Source organism: Gossypium arboreum, chromosome 8 (assembly GCF_025698485.1).
Source record: "Gossypium arboreum isolate Shixiya-1 chromosome 8, ASM2569848v2, whole genome shotgun sequence".
Lineage (NCBI taxonomy): Eukaryota > Viridiplantae > Streptophyta > Magnoliopsida > Malvales > Malvaceae > Gossypium > Gossypium arboreum.
Window position 1 is genome coordinate 10,017,058 of NC_069077.1, and position 26,802 is coordinate 10,043,859.

Sequence of the window (26,802 nt, forward strand, 5' to 3'; positions counted from 1 at the left end):
AAGCTCATGCTACAATATCTGAGGTACCTAGTTTCATCTTACCCATTTTGTATTTTATTAACATTTGCTATTTCGATTAATTTATTCATTTCTAGCTTTGCTCCCAATAAATTTCAATATTGTCTACTGTTATGATCTTCTTCAAGCATTTTACATTGAAATAGCGATTAATGGACTAATAATATTCAAGTAAAAGGAGTTCTGCATATTTCTCTGAAAGGTTGTCTAAATAGTACAATAACCTGAAATAGGACCATTGGCCAGAACTAACCAAATTTAAGAGTTGGAAAGGTTTGGGAACGAATAGTTTAAATTGTGATAATTTCTTCGGGTTTTCTATCAAAGATATCAGCTGAACAAGAAGGCAGGGTAATGCGTCAGTGATAGAACCTTAATGAATAACGAGCAATGTTAACCTAAGCATTAAAAGGGGATCATTCTAAAAAAAATGACATTCTGCATTCATGCAAACATCATTCATACACATCTAGTTAAAAGCATTTGATTCATTCTAATCATAACATCCTAATCGATTAACATAAATATAGGCCCATGAAATGGATTCTACAGGTCATTTCCCCAGAAAACGGTGTAACATATCAGTGAAATCACAAATCCTATACCCCTGAAATGCAGTGGGATGGATTGAAGTCATCGTGGTGAATCTTATCTCCCTGCAGTTGCAGCAGAGCAGATTAAAGCCACAAATCTTATCTCTCTAAAGTTGCAGTGGATGATTTTACCCCATGTTTAATGTATTTTATGGATGATTTTCCATTAGAATTGGTGAATTCGATGCTTCTAATGCTTTAATTTCATATCTTATACTTAGGAAAGCATAGAAGAGCGAAAGAAACGAAAAATAGGCCAAAAACGGAAAAAAATGGGCCAAAGTACGAAATCAACACGGCTTGGACCTCCTCACACGGGTAGACCACACGGTGGTGTCAATTTGGCAGGCTCGAGCACGGCCTGAAGTAATTGCACACGAGCGTGTCCTTGCCGAGCCTAAGTTCAGTCCAATTCGGAAAAGGCTAATTTTGAGGGCTCTTAGGCATTCCAAAGCCTATAAATACAATTTTGAGGGCTCTTAGGCATTCCAAAGCCTATAAATACACCCTAGAGGAGGAAGAAAAGAAGGGACGGAGAGTAGGGGGTAAGGAATTACTCCAAGAAAACTGATTGATTCATCTCAGAAGCCAGATTCATTATCAAGACTGAAGATCTTTCCTCAATTCCCCTTCAGGAGTTTTGGGTTTTCTTTATGTTTTGTATTATTTATTATTCTGAGATGTTTTCTTATTTAGTTATGAACTAAATCCCCTAAATACCTAAGGAGAATGAAACCTAATACGAATCTTGTTATTATTTTCTGAATTGTATAACAAATATTTAACTTGTTCTTAATTATGTGTTCTTAATTCTTGTTTTGATATCCCAGGATACCGATTCAAGATAAGCTCTTATTCAGAGGAGGAATAGACCCTGTTTAAGAGTACATTTGTCATAATTAAGTGGAGTTGATTGCGCGCCTAGACATAGGGTGACAAGATTTTGCCGGATTAGGGTGAAACCTAATAAGGGGATCCATAGATCGAGTTAATGCAACCCTAATGTGTTAATTAGAGAAAAGTCTCGGTTATTCAATCTAGGGATTAGATGTTATTAGTCTTGAATAGGGATAATAACATAACTTAGGGATCTCTACGGAACAAGTTAAATGAATAAATCGTCCGATTCGAAGCCAGAATAACAAGTATAGTCTAGGTGGATTTTTCCTTAGGTATTGTCTTCATTCAATCGATTTTCCCAAAAGCAATTCCCCAATTCTATTCTCTGTGAGTTCTTAGTTTAAATAATTAGTTAGTTAAAAAAAAAACCTCTTTATTCTTAGGCTAGATAATTCTAGTACTTTTAGTTCCTTTGGGTTTGACAATCCGGTCTTGCTAAAACTATACTACTATTCGATAGGTACACTTGCCTACATCGCGATAATAGTTAGTTCAAGAACGAATAATTGTAAATATTTAAAACCTATCACGAAATCACGCGATCAAGTTTTTTTGGCGCCGTTGCCGGGGAATTAAGATATTAGGAACACAATTTTTATTACTTTAGCCATTTATTCTTCTTGCAATTTAATTTAATTTAATTATTATTTTTACTTATTAATTTACTTTTTTTTCTTTCTCTTGGCAGGTTTTTATAGTTTATGACTAGAAGAAACCCGTCAGGACCACTACTTTTTGACGAAGAAATCGATCACACAGTTCACAGAAACCAAAGAGAAATAAAGCGAAGCTTAAGATACATAAAGAACGAGCAAGAAGAAGATACTCAACCCCCAACAGAAGAGATGGATGAAAACCAAGATAATCAGCTACCTCCTACAATTGTGGTTAATCAAAATCCTACTCCAAGCACTATGTATGATTATGCTAAACCTTCTTTAACAGGAACTGAATCGAGCATAGTTAGACCTACTGTAGCTGCAAATACTTTTGAACTAAAACCTAACACTATTCAAATGATACAGCAATTTGTTTAGTTTGATGGTTTTCAGGATGAGGATCCCAACGCTCACTTAGCAAACTTCTTAGAATTATGCGATACATTTAAAATTAATGGTGTTTCTAATGATGCCATTCGTCTTCGGTTATTCCCTTTTTCATTGAGGAACAAAGCTAAACAGTGGTTGAACTCGTTACCACGAAGGCCAATTACTACTTGGGAACAAATGACTGAAAAATTTTTACTAAAATATTTTTCGCTGGCTAAAACGGCTAAATTACGTAATGATATCTCTTCTTTTGTGCAGATGGATTTAGAAACACTCTACGATGCATGGGAGAGATAAAAAGACTTACTGAGAAGGTGCCCTCACCATAGGTTACCGCTTTGGCTTCAGGTTCAAACATTCCATAATGGATTGAATCCTTCAACTCGACAAATGGCTGATGCAGCTGCTAGCGGAACCATGAACAATAAAACACCTGATGATGCTTATGAGTTCATAGAAGAGATGTCATTGAATAACTATCAGTGGCAAGTCATGAGGACAAAGCCAACAAAAACAGCCGATGTTTATAATGTCGATTTGGTCACCATGCTCTCTAATCAGGTAGAACTCTTGAATAAGAAAATTGATGGTTTTCTTAGTTCTTCACAGGTTCACTCAGTAATGTAATACGAAGCAAGTGGCGGTGGAACAAGCCATTCGAATTACCAACCTTATGGCCACAACATGGATAACGAGCAATTAAACTACATGGGTAATAATCCTCGACCTCAAAACAATCCATATAGTAACACTTACAATGCAGATTGGAGGAACCACCCTAATTTCTCGTAGGGCAGTCAAGGAAATCAAAGACCACAACCACCTCCAAGCTACCAACAGGAAAAGAAGTCGAACCTTGAAGAGATGCTCTCAAAGTTTATATCGATGTTAGAAACTCATTTCCAGAACACCGAGATAGCACTTAAAAATCAACAAGCGCCGATCCAAAGGCTCGAAACTCAGATAGGCCAGCTTTCCAAATTAATCTCCGAACGACCACAAGGTAGTTTGCCAAGTAACACAGAACCTAACCCAAGGGAACAACTCAACGCGATTAATGTTCAAGATGAAGAAGGAGTCGTTGAGCCTGAACTACAACCGAGGCAAGAAACTGTGGTAAGCAAAGGTCAAGGTGAAGCAGATAACAATAAAAACAAAACGGTAAATGCCGAATATAAACCTCGTGTGCCATACCCTAACGCGATAAGGAAAGACCGCTCAGATGAACAATTTGGTAAATTCCTTAAACTCTAAAAAAAATTACATATTAACTTACCGTTTATTGAAGCCCTATCGCAGATGCCAAACGTAATGAAATTTTTAAAGGAGCTTTTAGCAAATAAGCGGAAATTGGACGAGGCATTGCACGTGGAGCTAAACGTAATTTGCTCAACTATTCTCTAAAATAAACTACCGAACAAACTAAAAGATCCATGGAGTCTTACAATTCTTTGCTTAATTGGTAGTTTAGATGTTAATAATGCATTAGCTAATTTAGGGGCTAGTATTAACGTCATGCCCTACAAAATGTTTAAGCAATTAGGTCTCGGGAAACCCAAATAAACTAGGATGAGTATTCAATTAGCAGATAAAACTATAAGTTCCCTAGGGGTATTATTGAAGATGTACTAGTTAAAATTGATAAATTTATATTTCCCTTTGACTTTATTGTTCTAGATATAGAGGAGGATAGCAACACTCTTTTAATTCTGGGAAGGCCCTTTTTAGCAACTACTAAAACAATTATTAATGTTGGCACAGGTGAACTCACACTCTGTGTGGGAGACAAAACAATCACTCTTCAAGCTCGCAATTCTGGCAACACATCGGGAATTGAAGGTGATCGTTTAACCCATTCCTATTAAACTGACAATATGGTGTAACCTTATTTGCAGGAAATAAGTTTAGAGGAAGCACATGAGTCATTTGCAAGCAATAGTAGAGGACCTATTCATGAAGATCGAAGGCTACAAATCGAGAAGTCGATGAATGGCGGACGCATAAACCAAGAACATCCGACAAATCGAATCTACGACAGAACGAGCTCAATACCTTTCCAAATCAACTTAAAGTTGGAGATAAAGTCTTATTAGATGCCGCCGATCCTCACATTGTCACTACCACATCGAATGACGAAATCCCTCTCACGGTACTCAGCATTTTCCTATATGGCACAATAGAGGTAAGTTACCCATCATACGGTACTTTCAAAGTAAATGGACATCGTCTCAAACTTTATAATGGTGAGAATTTTAAAGACAATAGAGAGGAGCTACGACACCACAAACCGCCTTGAATAAACCAACAAGGTAATAGTCGAGCTTCGACTATAAACAAGCGCTTTTCGGAAGGCAACCCAAGTACTAACGATTTTAAATTATTTAAATTTCAAGTTTTAAACATTTAAGTCACTAACAGAGTATTTGAAACACAGGTTCCCAACACCACATGGCAGATCACACGGCCGTGCTTAAGGTCGTGTGACCAACACGGACGGAAACACGGCCGTGCGAGACGGTCGTGCAAAAATAGGGTAAAATTTATCTTCCCCGACACGGGATGCGATAAGTTGTCACGGGCGTGCGACTTGGCCGTGGTCAAATCTGTCGAATACACACGAGCGTGCAGCAAGCTCGTGTTTATCACTCGTGGACAAAACTGTCAAACTAACACGGGCGTGCGCAGAGCTACACGACAGTGGGAAAAGTGAACCACATAAAAAACGGGCGGGACACGATCCACATGGGCATGTGAACCGGCCGTGCTGCTTAAAAAAATATTATATTATTTCTCTTATTATATTTTTATTTTATTAAGTTTTGAAGATTCAATTTTTTCTTTAAAAACACGACTTATCTTTATGCCTACTACCAGATTATTCCTTCAATTCTCCTTTTATCATTCAGAATCAAGCTTGCCCTCCAGCTTTATTTCCAATACTCGATCTCGCCTATCCAGGAATATCATATCACTTCTCTCTCTATCTTATTTTTATACTCTAATATCTATTTTTGTACATCAAGAGCAATGTACATCTTAAGTGTGGGGGGTATTTATTTATTATCAGAAAAATCCCTAAATGACTACCTTGTTCTTTTAAAAAGCTCTCATATCATATTTAGGATAAATTTTGATTGATTTATGATTTTGATTGATATATCTTGAATTAAAACATAGGCATTTATGCATTGATTGTTTAAACTTTAAGACATTAGAGAATCAAGCATGATAAGTTGATTTTTAAGAATTTAGAATTTTAGGTTGTTTCCCCAAAGTTTAGGTATTACTTTGAGTTGGAATTCACAAGTTTTAAACATCAAAAAGCCATAATTTTTGTGAGATTTTTAAGCCTTTTGAGCATCTATTAATTCTTTCATGCTCACTTTTATTATTGCTTTGAGTGCGTCAGTATTGAACTGTTATTCTAGAACTTGCTTTATTATGCATGTTGAGACCACACTATTTGATTTGATATGTCAAAATGATTAAGGCACTTAGGATTAACCCACTCATGCCATGAAAAGCCTACTTCCACAATTAACCCCTAGTAAATCCCCTTGAGCCTAACAAGCCATTTCTTATATTATCCTTAATATTAACCCTTAACCCATTATTACTGAAATCCCCTAAATTAATCCCTATTTTTGTCGAGATGTGAGTTGAATAAATTGCTTAGCTATGTCTTGTTCTTAATAGTTAGTCTATGTTATTTGACTTGTTCGTAAAAAAAAAAAACATGTATACATATTAGTAGTGATCTTCTGTTTGTAAGCTTCAGTATTTAAATTCTATAGTCTGAGAAAAACTCTGTTGTACGCAAGTGATGTTTAAATATTTTTTCTAGCTAAGTAATTTTTCGATTCAATCTCGATTCTATCCCTTTCATTCAGCTTGTGACCACACCCTCTAACCAAGCCTCATTACAACGCTCTAAAGACCTTTTGATTGATATATCATCTTAAATTATAGTGGTGGAGATTTGATTTTCATGCAAGCCTATGGTAATGACTTTTCATTATTGACTATTGAGTGCTTCATTTATTTTCCTTAAACACCTCGAGTGATTTGAGTGAATCTTTAGTGAGGATGTGAAACTTTGTGATATTCTAAATCAAAGGTAATTACTTAGATAAGGGGAGACACCTATGTTTGCATGATTGAATACTCAACTTGGAATGTTTGAAACTTTTATGTTCTTTTAGTTGAAGTCTCAATGTATGATTACCTATGAATTATTTTGAGATATTATCGATAGAAATTATAAATTGAGAGAAATTTATTTTGATTATGAGTTGAGAATTTTGCTTGAGGACAAGCAAATGCTTAAGTGTAGGGGTATTTGATAAACCGTAATTTATACATATTTTTACCCCATGTTTAATGCATTTTATGGATGATTTTCTATTAGAATTGGAGAATTCGATGCTCCTAATACTTTAATTTCATGTCTTATTCTTAGGAAAGCATAGGAGAGCGAAATGAATGAGAAACGGGCCAAAAACGGAGAAAATGTGCCAAAGTACAAAATCAACACGGCCTGGACCTCCTCACACGGGCAGACCACACGGTCGTGTCAATTTGGCAGGCTCGAGCACGACCTAAAGTAATCGCACACGGGCGTGTCCCTGCCGAGCCCAAGTTGAGTCCAATTCGGAAAAGGCTAATTTTGAGGGCTCTTAGGCATTCTAAAACTTATAAATACACCCTAGAGGAGGAAGAAAAGAAGGGACGGAGAGTAGGTGGTAAGGAATTACTCCAAGAAAGCCGATTGATTCATCTCAAAAGCCGGATTCATCATCAAGACTGAAGATCTCTCCTCAATTCCCCTTCAGGAGTTTTGGGTTTTCTTTATGTTTTGTATTATTTATTAATCTGAGATATTTTCTTATTTAGTTATGAACTAAATCCCCTAAATACCTAAGGGGAATGAAACCTAAGACGAATCTTGTTATTATTTTCTGAATTGTATGATAAATATTTAACTTGTTCTTAATTATGTGTTCTTAATTCTTGTTTTGATATCCCAGGATACCGATTCAAGATAAGCTCTTATTCAGAGGAGGAATAGACCCTGTTTAAGAGTACATTTGTCATAATTAAGCGGAGTTGATTGCGCGTCTAGACATAGGGTGACAAGATTTTGCCGGATTAGGGTGAAACCTAATAAGGGGATCCATAGATCGAGTTAATGCAACCCTAGAGTGTTAATTAGAGAAAAGTCTCGGTTATTCAATCTAGGGATTAGACGTTATTAGTCTTGAATAGGGATAATAACATAACTTAGGGATCTCTACGGAACAAGTTAAATGAATAAATCGTCCAATTCGGAGCCAGAATAACAAGTATAGTCTAGGTGGATTTTTCCTTAGGTATTGTCTTCATTCAATCGATTTTCCCAAAAGCAATTCCCCCATTCTATTCTCTGTGAGTTCTTAGTTTAAATAATTAGTTAGTTAAAAAAAAAAACCTCTTTATTCTTAGGCTAGATAATTCTAGTACTTTTAGTTCCTTTGGGTTTGACAATCCGGTCTTGCTAAAACTATACTACTGTTCGATAGGTACACTTGCCTACATCGCGATAATAGTTAGTTCAAGAACGAATAATTATAAATATTTAAAACGTATCACGAAATCACGCGATCATTGATCCTTCTTAAAGTCTTTGCTCCATTCTTGTTACACGACAACGAGCAAAGAAGGGTAGCTATAGAAGCCCATTTTTGCCTGGGCCCAACCAAAAAATCAAACCAAATATAAAAAAAAAACAACAAATAATAAGAGTCCAAATCCATTTACAAAAAAAAAATCAATCAGGTCCAAACTTACAAGCCCAAATGGCCCAAAAAAATAAAAAAAAATCCTAATGGCCCAGTGGCTCACAACCTAAACTGTTTTCAGAAAAAACAGAAACCCTAGTGCCTCTTGTGCCGCTCCTCATGCCACGTAAGCACGTTCGCGCCCCGAGGTCTACCACCATCAATGCCTTTACCACCGTTGACTCAACCACCACCTGCAAAAAAAAAAAGCAACACGCAAATAATAGTAGAAAAATAGAAAAAAATAATGTTGTAATTCAGTTATAAAAGAGCCTACAAAAACCGATTGTAAAAGGGATTTTTTTAAATAGAATCAGAAAAACAAAAAAAAAAATTGATTCTTTTATATTTTTATTTTTTTTTTCGAAAATATATATGATAAAATAAAAATGAAACCTTTTTTTAACCTTTATCGTCGTTGCCATATTCTCCCTCTGTTTTGAAAGACTGATGGATCGTCGGGGATTCGCCGAACGGTCGCGACAAAAGAAGATTGAGAGTCAAAAGGTTCCTTTGATTTTTATCGAATTTTAGTGGGTTTTTTTTTGTTATTTTGACCTCAGATCAGGGTTGAGCGAAATAAAACGGCAAAAAATGGTCTTTTTCGTGAACTCCGGCCACCGGGGACGGCAACCGTCGTCGCCAATGATCGATGGTTGCGGCGGAGCAACAGTTGCTCCTATGGTCGGCCTAAACAAATTTTTAGAGAAAAAAAAAAGGTTAAGGAGATTTTTTTTAAACAAAAGGGGAAATAAATTTTTTTTTTACTTATATAAGCATATCAAAACGATGTCGTTTTGGCATGGGTCTCTAAACCCCAAAACAGCGTCGTTTTGGGTCCAACCCGATGACCTGACCCGAATCCTCCAAGGATCACGTGTTTTTTGAAGGGAGGGTCTAATTACCGCTCTAGTCCTTCCGCTTTTTAATTGTTTTTCAATATGGTCCTAATTCCTTTAATTTTTTCTTTTAGATTGCACCATTTAATTTTATTTTGTTTTCAATTTAGTCCCCTGATTTGCCAAAGAAATAGTGCGTTTAATAGGGTTTGGTATATTTTCCCATTTAGTCCTTATTTCTTTTCGCGCATTTCATTTTGGTCCTTTATTTTGTTTTATTAGTTTTTTATTTACAATTTGTCCCCTAAATTTCATTGAAATTTTGATTTAGTCCACTATTTGTTTATTTATTTATTTTATTACATTCTAGCCCCTTTATAATTTATTTTATCCCGATTTGTCCCCAAAATTCCACTTAAGTTTTGATTTAGTCTTTCTTATATTTATGCATTTATTTTATTGTAATTTAAGCTCTTAATTTTATTTCAATTTTGATTTAATCCTTATTTATTTAATTTCGCCCTGTATAGATTTTTTGTATTATTTTTTATATGTTATATTATTTATTTACTTATTTGCTTATTTATTATGCCTTCATTTTTTTTAAAATTGGTTTTATTTTATTTTATTTTATCTTCTTTTCATCGAGCATTTATTTATTTGTTTTATTTATTATTATTTTTTATTACCTATTTATATTTATGTATTACTTCTTTTATATATACTTAAAAATTAAATTGTTTAAACTCTTTTATTTGCGTAATTTTTTATTTATTATCTTTATTATTATTTATTATTTTCTTTATTTTATATTATTTTTATATTTTCATGTCATTTTATTTATCTTTTAATCATGCGTATTCCATTTTTTATTGATCTTAAATTACATCATTCATTTATTATTACCATGATATGATTATCAATATTAATGTTGTTATTATAATGATTATTATTATTATTATTATAATATTCCTTCATTTACTTGTTATTTATCATTCTACTTATATAGTCATTTTAAATTATTTCGTTATCGTTATATTATACATTAGGTTTAAATATTTATTCATTTGTATATCACTCCCGGATAAATTAAATGCATATCACCTTAAGTGTTAGTTCCTTTTTTCGGGCGATGCATATAAAAGGAAAATTTTTGAACCAAGGTAAATGTTCATTATTTTGGAATTAGAAAAGTCGTGTTCCTAACTTACGGAATATGACTTCCTTCTAAAACCGAGATAGTCGAATATCTATTTTAAAATAAATATAAAAAAATAAGATTTTAGCGTTTGTTCTCGTTTACAAGAATTTAAGACATTGTATCCTAACTTACGGGACATGATCCTTTCTTCTCAATTAACTTGAAGTAAACCCATTTTCGTGAAAATTAATTTAGTTAAGTAATGTCTTAATAAAGGATCGTATTTTAAAATCTATTCAAATTTCCAATTTTCGACACTAAAGACATCAAATAATCAATTAGGTACCAATTTTGGGTGTAACGAGGGTACTAATCATTCCTTTTGCATAACCAACTCCCGAACCCATTTTATGGATTTTGTAGACAGAAAATAATTGTTTTAATAAATCAAACCTCTTATTCAAACGATCAAATTACGAGGTGACCCGATCACGCCACTTAAAAGTGATTGGTGGCGACTCCATTTTTGTTTTTTCAAATAAAAAGTCGATTTCACAAAAAAGGTTTCGACAAGTATGATCCGAATCCGATTCCCCATATATGTTTCCTAAAGTGATATGATCTTCATTGATGGCTAGATACATTCCATAATATCACCACAACCTAAAAATTTGATTCAATAAATTACTAATAGCTCAAATATGTTTGTCGCAATTAGTTAGGGAATGAGCACTCCCTCTAACGGTTTTTCCATATTTTGAACATATTGAAAAAAAAAAGGAAAAAATATGAAATGTTAACCAAATAAATATTGAAGTTGAGGTAGAAGTTAAAAAGAGATGATTCAAACGTAGACGAATTATGATCTGCATGTTTGAGCCTATGCTATAGAAAGTCAAATTCAGGTATTCGACAATAGCAATATGTCATAATTCCAGTTGGTTACTTGAATTCGTTTTTTTGAGACAACAAATATTGAGGCAGGCAAAGAAGATAACATGGGATTTTATAACTTTTTAACACCATATTGTCTAATATATAAAATTTCAATACGCCAATTATTATTATATGAAATATGTTCTTTGTATCATATTGTATTATATTTTAAGTAACCTGGTGTCTTCTATTTGACAAATCCCAATTGAGAGACAGAAGATGGACTCCACTTTATAACATTTATTGAGGTTCGAAATTCAGTCGACAAAATAGAAACTACTCAATCTTTGCCGGGTGTGTCCAAATGAGTAAAGAAACCATTTCTAAGTTAGTGTCAAGTAGTCTTTAAAAAGCAAGAGAAAATCTAGATTTGTTTTGTTGAATAGATATTTGGGTCGTAAAACTCAATTTTTTTAGATTAAATTTTCCACCCAAATGAAAAACGGGGTTTGAACCTATACCCCACGTGTCATTTTATGACACTAACTCGTACGCGCAAAGTACGATGTTGATTTTTCGATACCCGACTGAGAAATTGCTACGTTGTACGCGCAACGTGATGCATTTCCAAACAAAACGACACAACAAACATGGCCGGACTAAGAAACTTGTACTGTTTGGTTCACAAATCTATGTTCTGTTTCTCCGTTTTTTCCATTCCGAAACACAAAGAAATTCTATTCTGATCAAATTCACAGGAAAAAAAAAAACAATTGGTTAGAAAAATCAACCCCTGCTATTAACTCAAATCAGACAGGTAAGTTGTTTTTGTTTTTTGTCATGATGTAATAACCCTGAAGATTCTTTCATACTCCCATCCTGGTTGGCGTGGTCATCATCATCAACAGGGACCTCTCTGGTCAGTTCCTGCGCCCTCCAGGCTTGAAAGTCCCAATCGGTGCGAATCACAGTGAACAACATGGTTAGCAAACACGAACCTTGGGCGGCTAGAAGACCAAGCCAAAGACCTTTGAAGTCAAACCCTGCGAAGAAACTTAGCCACACTGCAACTGGCATGCCTACAAGGTAAAAACATCCCAAGTTGATGTTTGCTCCTAATTTTGGCCTCGCCGTTCCTCTTAAAACTCCGCAGCCTGTTGTTTGTGGGCAGTTTCCGAGCTCACAAAGTCCAAGTATAGGCAAAACCATGGATGTTAAGGCGATGATTTCCGGGTCTTGGGTGAATATTGCAGCCCATTTTTTTCTAATCAATATAGCAAAAAGGAATGCGGAAAATCCGAGTACCGAGCTCGATGAGAGGCCGACGATTGCAGCTAGTTTTGCTTTGTTTGGATTGTTAGCACCAAGTTCATTTCCGACTCTTGTTGACACACCAAAGCTTAAGGAAGATGGAAAAATGTATATAAAAGATGTGGTTTGAATTAAAATACCCATTGAAGCAACAGTTGCTTGTGGATTTAACAACAGCCCACATAACAAAATCATGATTTCATACCACCACCATTCCAGGCAAACTGAAATGCAGCTTGGAATGGATAAATTCAATAAATATTTCCAGCCTTTGAAGCAGTCTGAGGAAATTCCACCCCATGTTTTCTTGTACACCCCGGAGATTTTCACGTAAACAATCAACGAACCTACGAGATTGAAGTTCGTCCAAACGGACCCCAAAGCAACGCCTTTGATGCCAAGATTGAGCACCGAAACAAGAAGGTAATTAATGGGAATGTGGAGAAGAATCGCCAGAGTCGAACAGTATGTGAGAGGCAAAGTTATAGACTGAGTCCTCAAATATGTACGCAAAGGGTGTAAAATGGATTGTGCAAGAAGGTCTGGAAGAGAATAAAGAATGTAGGATTGAGCTTCATTGGCCATATTTTCATCTTGGCCGCAAAAGAGAAGGATATTTTTCATGCTGAACCACAAAGAAGCAATGGCAATTGAAGTCAAAAGAAGCATAAGTATCATTTTTTGCATGGTGAGGCCAAGAACTTTGAATCTTTTGGCACCAAAAGCTTGACCACAGATGGGCTCCATCCCCATGGCAAGGCCAGAGAGAACGGAGTACCCTGTGATGTTAGCAAATCCAATAGCCAGTGAGCCACCGGCTAAAGCGAGCTCCCCTAGACGCCCAAGAAACAACATGGAAATCATGGATCGAGAGTAGAGCAACAGCCCCGTTAGTACCATCGGGAAAGCTACGTTGGCTATGCAATTCAATTCACCAATTATTGGAGACAGACAAGTCTTTTCTGAAGTCATGTCTTGTCTTTGTTCTGTTAGGATCTTGAGGTTCAAAGGAGTACTTAACATATCTGATTCTTGTACCACGATTGTAGCAAGATTTTCGTGATCCAAACTCTGTTTGCAAGATGAGGAGAAGCCCCCCATGATTGTGCACTTCCTTTTTATGGTACGGTGAGAAAACGAAAGTAGGAAGAGCACTAAGGGTAAACCAGAGAGGAATTTGGGTATAATCGTTTGAAGGAGAGATAGCCAATTGGGGGGGGAGGGGACTGAAAAGATGGAAAGAGTATGTGGGTTTTAAAGGGGTTTTTAACCTGTGGAGACAAGAACAATTGACAGATCGAGCTTCCTTTTATGAACGACCAGGAGATGTCACTGTTGCCAATTGGGTGTGCAAATGAAAAATCAACCCCTGAATGGGAACTCGCTTTGTTTAAAATTGCTTCACAAGTGTGAAGTATTTATGAGGATATCGGTTTAAAACCTATTTGCCTTTTACCTTCTTTAATTGATCTAATTAAAGGGGGAACAAAGCCTTTTTAAATCTCCGATTTTACGTTTTTAGTTGAGGAAACATAATAAATATTTGGACGGTTATATGTGGACCTAATTATACACATGAGGAAGCTTGCTGAACCTCTACTGTTTTGTTGCTCAAGCAACCCTCTCAATTATCTTATTAATTTCCACCAATTGATTGGCTGCTTTAATAATGTTTAAACCCTCTTCTTTTCGGGGACCTAACCAAATAATTTTTTAAGAATGCCCATGGCTATGCAAGTTGTTTGTTACTGTTAGGCTTGAGTTGATATTTCATACCTTCTTTATTTTTTATTGATATGATTGAGGTTAAAATGATAAAGGTAAAAATAGTGAAAATTAAAATGTATAAAATAATATTTGTATATATTTATGAAAATATCCAATTATTTTTAAAATTTTATAATTAAATTAGTAAAGATGAATCTAACCTGTTAGGTTGAATTAAACATTAATACTCGATTTACACATGAATGTTTTAAGTAGTTAATGGTTAAAGTTAGGATGAAATCATAACTAACTCCTTTACACACAAATAATAAAGAAATCACTGAGTTTTTAGTTTTTGAATGTGTCAAATAAGGAATAAAATAGTAATATTTTCATGGTGCTGACACATAATGATTTTTTATAGTATATACATATAATAATAACAATTTAACGGACCACATAAAAGAGATGGGATTTAATTGATCTTTTGTTTTGGCAAAAAAGAGAGAGATAATGTTATGAAAACATAAGGCTAGGGTTTACCACTAAATCCTATGATTTTGTCTTGGAGCTAGCATTGGTCGGATAGGCCTAGGCTCTTCGTGGATTCAGTGTACTCAGCAGCTATGGACGGTGGCGGGCGCCGATATATGCCGAAGGGAGGGGGATCCTGCTTTACATGTTTCATGTTTGTCTCGATCGACCATCATCTTCCTCGGACACTTCACAAAGTTCGAATTAACCAATAGTGTCACATGAAAGGTACAAGCAACTGTGATCAACAAACAGTAACGGCAATTTTGTTCTTTGTGACAAAGGGAACTCATGCTCCTGTTTATGTACTTTAATATATCATTTTTGAAATCGAAGTCTACAATAAGTTAATTAATTCTTCTTTTCATGATTGTTACTTGAAATTGTGAGTACAATCTCTCCATCGTTACTATATCAACAAGATTTGTTTGGTTAAGTCAACAAACTCAGATTTTCGTCCCTGTTATTTTCTGTTTAAACAAGTTTTTCGTTAATATTCAGTAAATGAATTATACTTTACATTTATGAAAACAACCCACATTCTAAAGATAACCAAATTTGTACAATCCACTATCACTAAAATCATAATTTATCAAAGAATAATAGGCTTCTTTCCCACACAAAAAGTGTCCATTTATGTTATACTTTTTATGAGTTTGCTAACGTTTTTAGCACCATTTTTTAGGTTAATTAATCAACATATTTAAGGAGGCAAAAATCAATATATTTACAATTTTAATAGAGGAGATTATTATATGAGATTCATTGTATAAGTTTCAAAATTATATATGAAATAAATTATTAATTGTTTTTAATATTTTATTTGAGTCTTTAAAGTTTTAGTGTTGTATCAATTAATTTTTTTTTATTAGTTTAGAGTTGTTAACTTTGTAGAACACTCACATGTCATGGGTCCCAGTAGAAAACCCGTGGCCATTGCACAACAAATGCATCCAATGGAGGTCTATTGTTCAGATGTGAATCATTTTACCCACAAGAACTGGCCCGATTGAAAGAATTGTTGGAAAAGCCTGTCAGATTAAAGCCTAGGTGGCCTAATAATGAAAATATGGCAACATAGGCTATTTTTAGTAAATATGGGGACTAATCTTAGAAGGTTATAGGAATCATATCTTGTAAAGATTAGATTAGATTTGATATTATGTAATCTTGTAAATCCCTAAAATCAAGGAATAGGCTAATCTCGTCCGTCGATGTAACTTGATCTAGACCGTCAATTTTAAGGGAGCTCAACTATAAATAGAGAGCCTCCCCCTCACTTGTTAAATACTTCATTCATCTATTGTTTCATTATTATTTAAGAGTAATAGAATACTAAGAGCATTTACTCAAACACCTCTCGTGCGTTCTTTTCTGTGGTTTTCTATTGTTCTTTCGTGGCTTCTTTTGGCATAATTGCTCCCGCTATACAAATTGGTGCCTTGAATGAATTCTAAAGAAAACCTCACTTATGGTGGTTAGGCTGACTTAGGTGAATTTGGCACGAACTGATCGCCTAAGGCCACACGGATCGCAAGATGAAAGATCTAGCCTCGTGCCACACACCCATGGCACTGTAAAATCAATATTTAATTACACCTATCAATACTCTAAAATTAAAATAAAAAAGAGGAATTTAAAGAAACGAGATAAAAAAAACTCAATATTTGATTCTGTGGACTTACACCTTACAATATGAATATTTATATAGACTAAATGATACGAGTAACTCAGCCCAATTCAAAGGGCATAATAGAGATGAGTTTAGTTTTCCTCAAGGCCCAATTACGAGATCCAAATCCAAACTGATAAAGTCAAAACTCAACTTAGTGGTTCAAGACTTTATCACGAAAAAAATTCGAGAAGAAGAGTTAAAGTTTCAAGATAATAAATTCTGGAGTAATGATGAATTAGAAGAGACTAATTATGTTCATGGGCCTAAATTCTCAATCTATGACGACAAGCCCATGTGGAAAATGCTAACAAGCTTAAGCATTTCACTTCAAGAACCCCAATTGATCTTACAAGCTTAGACGTTTCATATTGGGTTTAAGTTTTAGGCTTAATTTTTATTATATATGAGCACAATATTTTATTTATTAGCTCTTATTATTTTATTATTATTTTATTCCGAATTTTGATAATTATTAAGTATTTTAAGTTATTTAGAATTTTATGTTAACAACAAAGTTTAGTTTAAAACTACTTCTTGTTTAGATTAAATTAGAGTTCTAGTATACTTAGGAGTTTTATTTAGATTTATTTATCTAGCCTATATATAGGCCTTTGCATTGTACACAAGGGAGACAATTCATTATTATTCTATTTCTCTTTTGAGTTAATAAATTCTCTCTGAGTTTTTCTTTTCAAGAATTTCTCTTGAGTTTCTTTTAGAAGAGTTTTAATAATCTTTTTAGATTGTGGGGATCATCTTCAAACCTTTTCTTGCCAAGGTTTTTATCTTGGAGGGGAAATTAGAGCTGCTTGAAGGGGGTTGTGGATTCTTTGTGTTTCTAAGGCTTCTTAGGACTTCTACACGCCACGTTCTATCTTTCCATTTATCTTCTTTATTCACTTCCTGAATCTTTGATTTATTATTTTTTTAATTATTTTATCTAACTTGGATTTAATTTCGTTTTAGGTTGTGTTAAAAAAAATCCAAGTTTCTTTCCAAACGTCTAGAGCCCTAAGTTAAATTCGCGACTTTGACAAAATTTACGATCCACTTTCGCGTTCATCCTTCTCACCCTTTATCACTAAAAGTCCGATTGCTATTGTTTTTCTAAGTAATGTCAGATATAGGTTTTTATATAGATTCAAAATCTCTTTACCTTTAGTTCCTAGGAAATGTGAGGTTCCTTATCCTTTTAACTAACAAAAAACTAAGGTTAAACTTTATACAACAAAAAAAACACTAACAAAATATAACTTGTAAAAACTACTAAATGGTTATTGGCTACGTCAACACTCCCCCTCAATACCAACTGTCACAATGTCAAGTTAACGACAAAAGCTTTTGAGCTTATTGCCACATAGGCCTTTTGTGAACAAGTCTACAACTTGGTCTTTTATTTGAACATATTCCAACTCATTATATTGGTTCTCACAACCCCCCATCATTGCTTTGCTCAAGGAACACTACCCTCGGTCCATACTTGTTGATGCCTTTGTGGATCAACTTGTGGCACTACATTGCCATTTGTGTTGTTGGCTTAATTAGTTTTTCATGGCACAATCAAATAGCACCCAACCTTTGTGAATTCTCAGAGTGCTCTTCTATGGCTTCTGATTCCTCATATGACTTCACTATGATTGACAATGTCACTTATCTTGGGCATTATCTGACTCGATGCAACTCATCACTAAAGAAATAACTCAAAGGTCTCTGTTTTCCCTTTCTCATAATTGTCCTGATCTTGCTCCTCTTTTGGCAGGGCTTTTTGCATCAGCCTTGTGCTCACTTGATGAATCTTTGCTTTTGTCTTATTTCGATGCTCCCTTACTCAATCCTAAGCTTTGACACTTGAGGGACTTGAATCGATCCTTTTTGCTCCACTAATGATTTAACCATTTCCATTGTACGCGTCAAGTCTTGGACCCCTAGAACCCTACAACTTAAGCCTCGGCCATGGCTTGGCTGGATTGTTTTCAATACTTACGGCTCAGTAATAAAACTCCATGTCCCAAACAAAGTTGTCTACATAATTGGCGTCTCTTAAATCTTTAAACTACTTAAGCCTCTAGTGGGGTAGTTATATTGCTAACTAGACTGACAGATCATGATATGAAAATAATTGTAAAACCATGAGGTTAAGACCCATGGCATTTTAATATGATTTGGAAACACTCATGGTGTAGCATCTAATAAAATAAAAACTGGATTGACAGATCACGATACATGAATGTATGTAATAAGCCCATGTGGTTGAGACCCATGAGAAGAAATATCTATATGTATGTTCATAGTGTAGCCTCCGATAAGGTGTAAATCGAATTGGCAAATCACGATACATGAAATTATGTATAAGTCCACGAGGGAGAAACTCATGGCACCTTCTATAAGAGTCCACCGGAACAATAAATACATGATTCTGTATGATGCCTTCGTGGCGTATTCTGAATGATACCTTTGTGGTGTATTCTATAAGTTGCCCTTGTGGCATATTCTGTGGCCCTTGTGGCATACTATACTAAGTTTGTATAATGGAATCTAATTATCCGCCCTTATGGTAAGTTCTGGATAAGTTCTGATAATTCTGTGGTAATTAATTCTATGATAAGGTCACGACACGTCTGAAGTTAATGTGGTTGTTTAAGATTTGATATCTAATTAAATAAGTTTAATAAGAATTGTTTGAAAAAAAATGTGTATCTGTATGTTCAGAGAGAATACTTGCCATGATAATCTGTTAGTTTCGAATTTGGGCGTATTCATAAATATGAATGAGATAAGTACCCATTAGTCTAGTTTGCCTGTAAAATATAGGGTTGAATATGAGGTTATCTGGAATTTCACCATATCTGAGTTGTATTATAGTTCCTTCTAGAATCATATGGAATCTAAGTTATTGTTATACTGAGTACTAAAGGTTCTGAAAATAAGCTATATGGAATTCATCATAATGACCTATATAGTTCATTATTAGTAAGAGATTATATGGTATTGAATGAGAATATGATTTGACTCGTAAACTAATAGTATTCAAATCTACGTGAGTATTTGCCTAAAGTGGATGTATCCGCCAGTGATCAATATCTGTGAATAACCATTCTGGGTTAAGAGTAAGAGTGATGGGATGATCTATATGAAGCGGGCTTTGAACATATATTCTTTAAATAGTACTTTTGTATGTGTAAGAGAGAGATTTGGTATGCTATACATGGAAGTTGGTGTAAGTGTAAGCCTAAAATCATGAAAGTATTCGCCAAAACAGAAGTAACATGTTAAAAATAGTAGTTGTGTGTGAGTATTCACTCGATATTATAAAAGTATCCGCCAAGGTAATTCTAAGTTAACTCTTACTAAGTTCTTCTGAACTTAAAAATGCTATGTTTGTGTTTCATGTAGTGTGGTACAAGATTGCACCAAGAGGGATGATGCTAGGAGTATGCCAAAGAAGTGGCAGGCTAGGTTATTATGTATACAGTGAAAAAGTGGCATGTTATAGTAGCCTACCCAAAAAGTTAGTCGTTAAAAAATATTTGTATTGTAATGAATTGTATTTGGTCTAATGTAATATATTATTTTTAGAATAGTTACTTTTGTTTCTTTGACAGTAAGTCTTTAAATGAAATGATAACGAGAAATGTTTTAAATAAAGGTGTTTCTCAATTTTTTTAAAAATTTTATTAAGTATTATGTGTAGTAACACCCGAAATTCATATATAGTGAATCAGGTCAGGTTGAGGGCGTTACACCTCAAGTGTTGCACAACACTTTTGCTATCTGTCTCTAACTTATCTATACGACCCTTGATGTCCTTCACTTGATCAAAGACATTTGACATAGCTTTTCGAACCTTCCCCTTCATGAGTGCTGCTTTAACCTTGATGACCTTTTGAATTGTCATCATTATTCTTAGACCCCACCATTATCATGTTGTTTGAATTTTCTGTTGCCTTTACTAGCATAGAATACCTTTTCTTCTTTCTTTAGCAAGACTTCTACTATTTTTTTAGATAATGCTTCCTGATGAGCTAACAAATTTTCGAATTCAAAAAACGATGGTTGATTTTTCCATCTTAATGCTTCTTTAGCAAGACTCCTGCTATTGTTTCAGCTAATGCTTCTTGATGAGCTAACAAAATTTTGAATTCTTAACGAGCTAATGCTTCAAACCATGGATGATAATATGTTTCATCTTAGTATCACCAATAGGAGCTTCTAAATCTAACATAGAAATCTTTTGATATAGCAACTTTCCTTTGTAAAAATATTGTGTGATTGTCATATTTCCTTGTGTCATTAACGACAATTCATAATTTAAAAGTCAAAACTTCATATCATTTTTTTTAGAGAATAGCTTGCCAAGTGTATCCCAAGCTTCCTTCGGGTTTTTGGTATTACAAATGTGTTTTAGTATATATTTCTTTAAGGAAAATTATCTTCCATTGTCTTAGCACAACACTTACATCCTCGACTTTCAATTGTGCCACTTTACTATTGTTGAAAACCTCCTATAGGTTTTATCCTTGCATGTAAGACATTATGCTAGTTAACCACGTATTATACTTGTTGTTATTAAGCATTTTTATTCTGCCGACAACTTGCAAGTCTGTTATTATTTTGGAAAATGATTCTCATAACATACACTCTTAAATACCAAGTCTTTCCTAAGCTAGAAAATTTTCTAGACATGCAATTTCACACTACCATACTTCCTTCCAACAACTAAGCAATCAAGGATAATCGTTATATAGCTATGAAAATTTCTTTTCTCATATGGAAAGTCAAACAATGTCGCAACCACAAAGCATACTAAGAAAATTTTCACTTCTCCAATGATCTTCCATAATTTGATATGGCAAATTAAGCTTTCTTGGTATACTTAAGGAGCTTATTCTTGAGCAAAGTAGCATATTTTGCATAGTTTTTCGTAATTTTTATATTTTAAGTTAATAAGTGAAAATGTATCGGTTTTACTCATTTTGTGACCCAATTTGGCCAATGGTGTCATTGGGGGGCCTAATATGTGGTTGAATGGTGTAGAGATGTGTTGGAGGATGAAAACGAGTGAGAAAAACACAAAATGAGAGGGTATTCGATATCCACACCTTGGAATCACGATACCTCCAACAGTATGGAAGATTGGAGACCATCATTCAGTGGTATCACGATATCCACCCTTCAAAAAAGACCCCAAAGTTTTTAAACTACACGAGGTGTCACGATATCCTCTTTTAGGTATCGCGACACCGACATTGAGAGGGGGATAAAATTTGACAAAAAGGGTAGTCTTTTTCCACTTGATCCACCAATCATCCAAGACTTGTGTAGAGGCAATTTTGGCAATAAAAATTCATTAGAATTCAACCTAAAATAGCCAAATTTGGCTAAGGAGGAGAGAAACACACATTAGCTTAGCTTTAGCCTTAGTTTTCTCTTAGTTTTTCTGCAACTGTTCTAAAGTTTTCATTTTCTCTTCTTCCTTATTAGTTTTAGAGTTTATTTCTCTGCATTTACTTTTTGTTCTTGATGTTCTTAGTGTTAATTAAGTTAGTTATAACTGTAGCTTAGGTTTTTTTTTACAACTTCAGTCCCTATACCTTGGTTGTAAGACATTTCTAACTTTAGTTTAATGTATTTCAATTTCTTTTACTTTCGATCAACTAAAGTTTGCTCCTTTTATGTTTATTACTTTAGATTTTTTTATTGAATGCCTTTAGTTTCATGTTCTTTAAGTTTTCTTACGTAAAAATCCAAACTTTTATATTTTTCTTAAGTTTTACTGTAATGGCTTTTTTTGCTTTTCATTTCTATGTTCATTCTCTTTACTTTCAGCACAAGCAGCTAAACCTAAAAAGCGGTTGATTGATGGAGATGTGGGTAAGCTAATTTTTGGACAAATGACTAAATCGTAATAAATTAGACTAAATTAAATAAACTTAAAAACTTTGTGAGTGATGCCCCTAAGAGAATATCTAGGCAAGTGAGACCAAGAGGTAATCTTGTTGTGCACCTGTTCATTAGCCTCGGATTAATCGATGACATCAAGAGATAAATCAAATTAATTGGTCTAAGTCGATAAAATTGAGATCGAAAGATAAAATGGAGCCACTTAGTAATTTAAGCGATTAAAGTAGCCCGTTTGAGGACCTGCAAACCACACTGAAATCAACCAACCACCGTTAGTCATTTATTTGGTTAATTTCTTACTTTTGTAATATTCGCAATTTTGTCTCTAGATTAGTATATTTAATTTTCTTGCAAAGTTTTCTTGTTATAATTTGTCATACAATAAAATCATATCAGTAGTCGCTTATACTCTATAGTGTATGTTATTAATCATTCAATTGCCATCTCCTTTGGATTCGATCCTTGGAATACTCTGGTGTTGCATAATTTTGGTCCTACGCAATGTGTGATTTATTACCCTTTTAACTAACATAAGTGATAAAGAATGGGTGGAACAAGATCGTAAGTTTATCTAAGTTGTGGATTAGACTTAGGGATCTAGATGATCGGAAAGAAACTTGGATTTTGACACAATCTGAAATACAAACAAATCCAAGTCAGATATGTGAATTAAAAAAACAATTGGAAAAAAAAAAGAACAGTTAAAAAAATTAAAGATTTGAACAACTAAACAAGAAAACAATAGAATAAAGAAGAAAATAAAGAAGATAGATGAAAAAAATGGAAAGTAATATGTATAAGTCCTAAGGAGCCTTGAAAACCAGATGAATCCACGACCATTTCAAACGACTCTAATTTCCCCTTTAAAAAAAAACTTGGCAAGAAAATGCTTGAAGATGATCCCCACAATCTGAAAAGATTGTTAAAACTCTTTTAAAAGAAAACTTAAGAGAAATTCTTAAAAAGAAAACTCAAAGAGAATTTTAGTAACTCAAAGTGAATAATGAATTTAATTGATTGTGTACAATGAAAAGGCTTTTATATAGGCTTGGACTCATATATAATAAAAATTAAGCATGAAACTCGAACCCAAGATGATTTAAACTTGAATAAAAAACCCGAAACTCATAATTTTCGTAATAATCCCATCTAGAAATTATGCTCGCGTAATCTTCACTAAAATGATCATTACTTGAGCTCCCAAACTCGAAATCAAGTGATTCAAAGTGCATTGCAAGGTTAACAGATAGATCTTCGATCAATATGAGACATATTGATCCAAAAATATCTGGATCCCTTCCAAAAATGCATCACAATTCAACTAATTATAATATGGCTAAGTGTGTGGTCTTGATTGGGGTCTTGTGTAACGCCTAAACTTGTTAACATCTTTTACATCGGCTTGTCATCATGGATTGAGCTTTTAAGTTCATGAACAAAATTGGTCCCTTCTGATTCATCCTCGCTTCATATTGAACCCCAAAATCCATCGTCTTGAAGCTTCAACTCTTCTTCTCGATTTTTTTGGGATAAATTTTGAAAGAATTAGTTGAGTTTTGACTTTAACTACTTGGATTTGGATTTCATGATTAGGTCTTGAGGTAGTGTAAGCCCATCATGTCTATGGGATTCAAATTGGGCCTTGAGACTCGCATTAATAGGAGTAAGGCTAAACTTAGCTCCTAAGGACTAAACACTAAAGTTAAACTTTGTACAAGAAAGAAACCACTAATAAAGTATAACTTGTAAAGACTATTAATTGGCGATTGGTGTTGCTATGTCAACAAACTTGGATCAGGCATGAAGCATATTAAAAAATATGGATAAAATTTGATACGTTTGTACTTATCACATGTACAATATATATATATATATATATAACATTTTTTAAGAAACAGACAATATCATTAAAATTTCGAAGGGTTGTTTTGTTAACATGTTAGATCCAAGTTATCAATGTGTTAGTACACATGATAAAATTCGATCCATATGTTCTAAATTTGTGCAACATAAAATGGGCTCTATTAATAAGATATTAGTACTTTGAGAACTTAATCGAAATATTTTAAAGTTGAAAACTAATTTAAAATCTCAATTATAGCTTGAGAGCTTTTGGTGTAATTAACCCTATTATATATTATATTCATAAAAGAAACCATAAAAATTGTTCTCTTTCTCTAACTTGCAAGAATGGGAATTTAAAATTTTTGAACCAATGCGCTGAGGCAAGTATTTGAGTTGGCAACTATGTGCTAATGGAAGTGCACATTTCCATCGTCATTTTAACAAAGTAATTTTTTTTTTCATACTTAAATTTGATAATTTATTAAATAAAATCTTTCAACTGTATTAATATTGTGGAATCATTCAAAGTCATAATAGAAATTAATTCAATTTGAAAGAATATATCTTAAAAGATCAGATCAATCATACCAAATCCCTTATATCAAGTATGTTCAATTGATACTAAACTTTAATACTTTTATAAGCAAATATATACTAAATTGATATTCAAACCATCGACGTTGAACTACTGACAATACAGGTGGCTTATTTGCATTTGTCCATGTAGAAAAAAAATGTTTTTGACTAATAAAAATAACACGAGAAAATGTGAAAAACTGTGATACTTGAGTTATTGACAATAGTACGACTTCTGTTTACATATACATGCATTTAGAATACTTTTAGCAAAGGCATAGAAATTCTATATTAGATTACGCATGCATGGCTCCATGACTTAGTCTAAATCAAATGGTATTTACAAAGAAAATTTCATTTGTTTTGAAAAGTAGAATGAGAAACAAGTCATTTTTGTACTAAACAGGTTGACTCAAAAGATTCAAAATTGAATTTCGTTCAAAATTGTGTGCCTAGCTTAGATACTCAATCATGCGTAGATTCTTTGCTTGATTTATTATAGACGTATCTAATTATTCAAATCTATTTTAATATAAATTTAGAGATATATTAATATTTTAGTTTCAATGTGATTGAGAAAATTCTATACGTAGCTTCAAAAGCGTGGTTTGTCACTAGGAAATCTTTGTTATCGGCCGTAAACTTATGCGATGATGGAGGAATTAAGTCAATAAACGTGTAACAACCAGCAGCATTTGAGTCTGCTTGTTTTTCTGGAGGCAAACAAAGTTAGGTAAATAATTAAATCAATTTAATTTGCATTGCTTAGATTATATTTCATCCATAGTTAAATCTGAGCAAAAGAAAAAATATTCAATCTTCAGTCGACTTTTTCAAGTAGGGTTGGTCGACTACATGAAGGTTGCTTGATTAAATGAAAATGAAATTATGTCAATTCTCAATGGGTCTAACTTTACATTTTTTTTTCTTTTGATTTAAATCATATTTGATATTGGACGTGGACTTTTTTTTTAACGTGGCATTTATATTATTATTATTTATCTAATTTACCACTTGTATTTAACAAAAGTTGGATATTTTGGTATCCAAGTGTAATGATATTAACTTTTTATGTTTAAATAGAGTTTTAAAGTTGATTTGATAAAATTAATTGTTAATATTATTAAGTTTGGGTATTTAAATGATTTTGTTAATGTAATAAATTTAGTGTTATCTGTGAATTCGTTTAGTTTTATGTTTAGTATTTTAAATACAATTCGATGAATGTGATTTGATTTGGGTTTTAGAGTTGATTTGATTAAGTTAATTGCTAATATTATTTGCTAATTATATATTTTCATTAAATCAACTCTAAAACTCGAATTAAACATTTAAAATTAACACCGTTACCTTTGAATATCAAAATATTAAAATTTTATCAAATACAAGTGTTAAATTGGACAAAAACTAACACTGTTATCACATTAGAAAAATGTCAATCTCATGTATTAAATTATGTATTAAGCATTTTTATTTTTATTATTTTCTCTGTGTTCTTTTGATTTCTATATGACTGCTGTGTAAAGGGAAATTTCGGTGAATAAAAATCAAATTTTTGTTTGTTGATAATACAAACTAAAATTAATTTCCGTTAAGAACCTTTCAAAAAAAAAATAAAAGCCATTAAGAAAAACATGGTTCTAAAATTCACATTAATATGGTTCATGGCATTGGGAAATTGTTGGAAATAGAGGAAGTTGGAGTTTTAGCCCAGATTGAAACTAGAAAACACATGATGACATCTCCCAACCAAGCCTAACCCAAATTAAAGTTCTGAGTTTTAGTGGAACCAACCCACACCATTACAAAGCTGAACCCCAAATTGCCCATAAATGGGTTGAATGAGCTGGATTTTTATTGGAAAGATATTGGAGGTGAGCAGGTTTTTTATTGTATAAGTAAGCAAAATTCGTTTCGACTCAAAAATTAGAAAAAATTAAATTTTAAATCATTCAAATCAACTCAATTTTTTTTTGAATTTTGAATTCGAATCAAGTTGAAATTTTTAATTCGAATAAATC

General features: G+C 33.5%; 1 protein-coding gene and 1 non-coding gene across 2 annotated transcripts; both read right to left on the reverse strand.

Annotated features, from left to right (window-relative positions):
* Positions 1-2,785: 2,785 nt before the first annotated feature.
* On the reverse strand, positions 2,786-2,892 carry LOC128280253 (small nucleolar RNA R71). The gene has a single exon (XR_008270433.1). It is a non-coding gene; the product is annotated as a small nucleolar RNA R71 (small nucleolar RNA).
* Positions 2,893-11,908: 9,016 nt separating this feature from the next.
* Positions 11,909-13,929, reverse strand: LOC108468300 (protein DETOXIFICATION 49-like). The gene has a single exon (XM_017769190.2). The coding sequence runs from the start codon at positions 13,642-13,644 to the stop codon at positions 12,037-12,039; it is 1,608 nt and encodes a 535-aa protein (XP_017624679.1). The 5' UTR covers positions 13,645-13,929; the 3' UTR covers positions 11,909-12,036.
* Between the last annotated feature and the right edge of the window lie 12,873 nt (positions 13,930-26,802).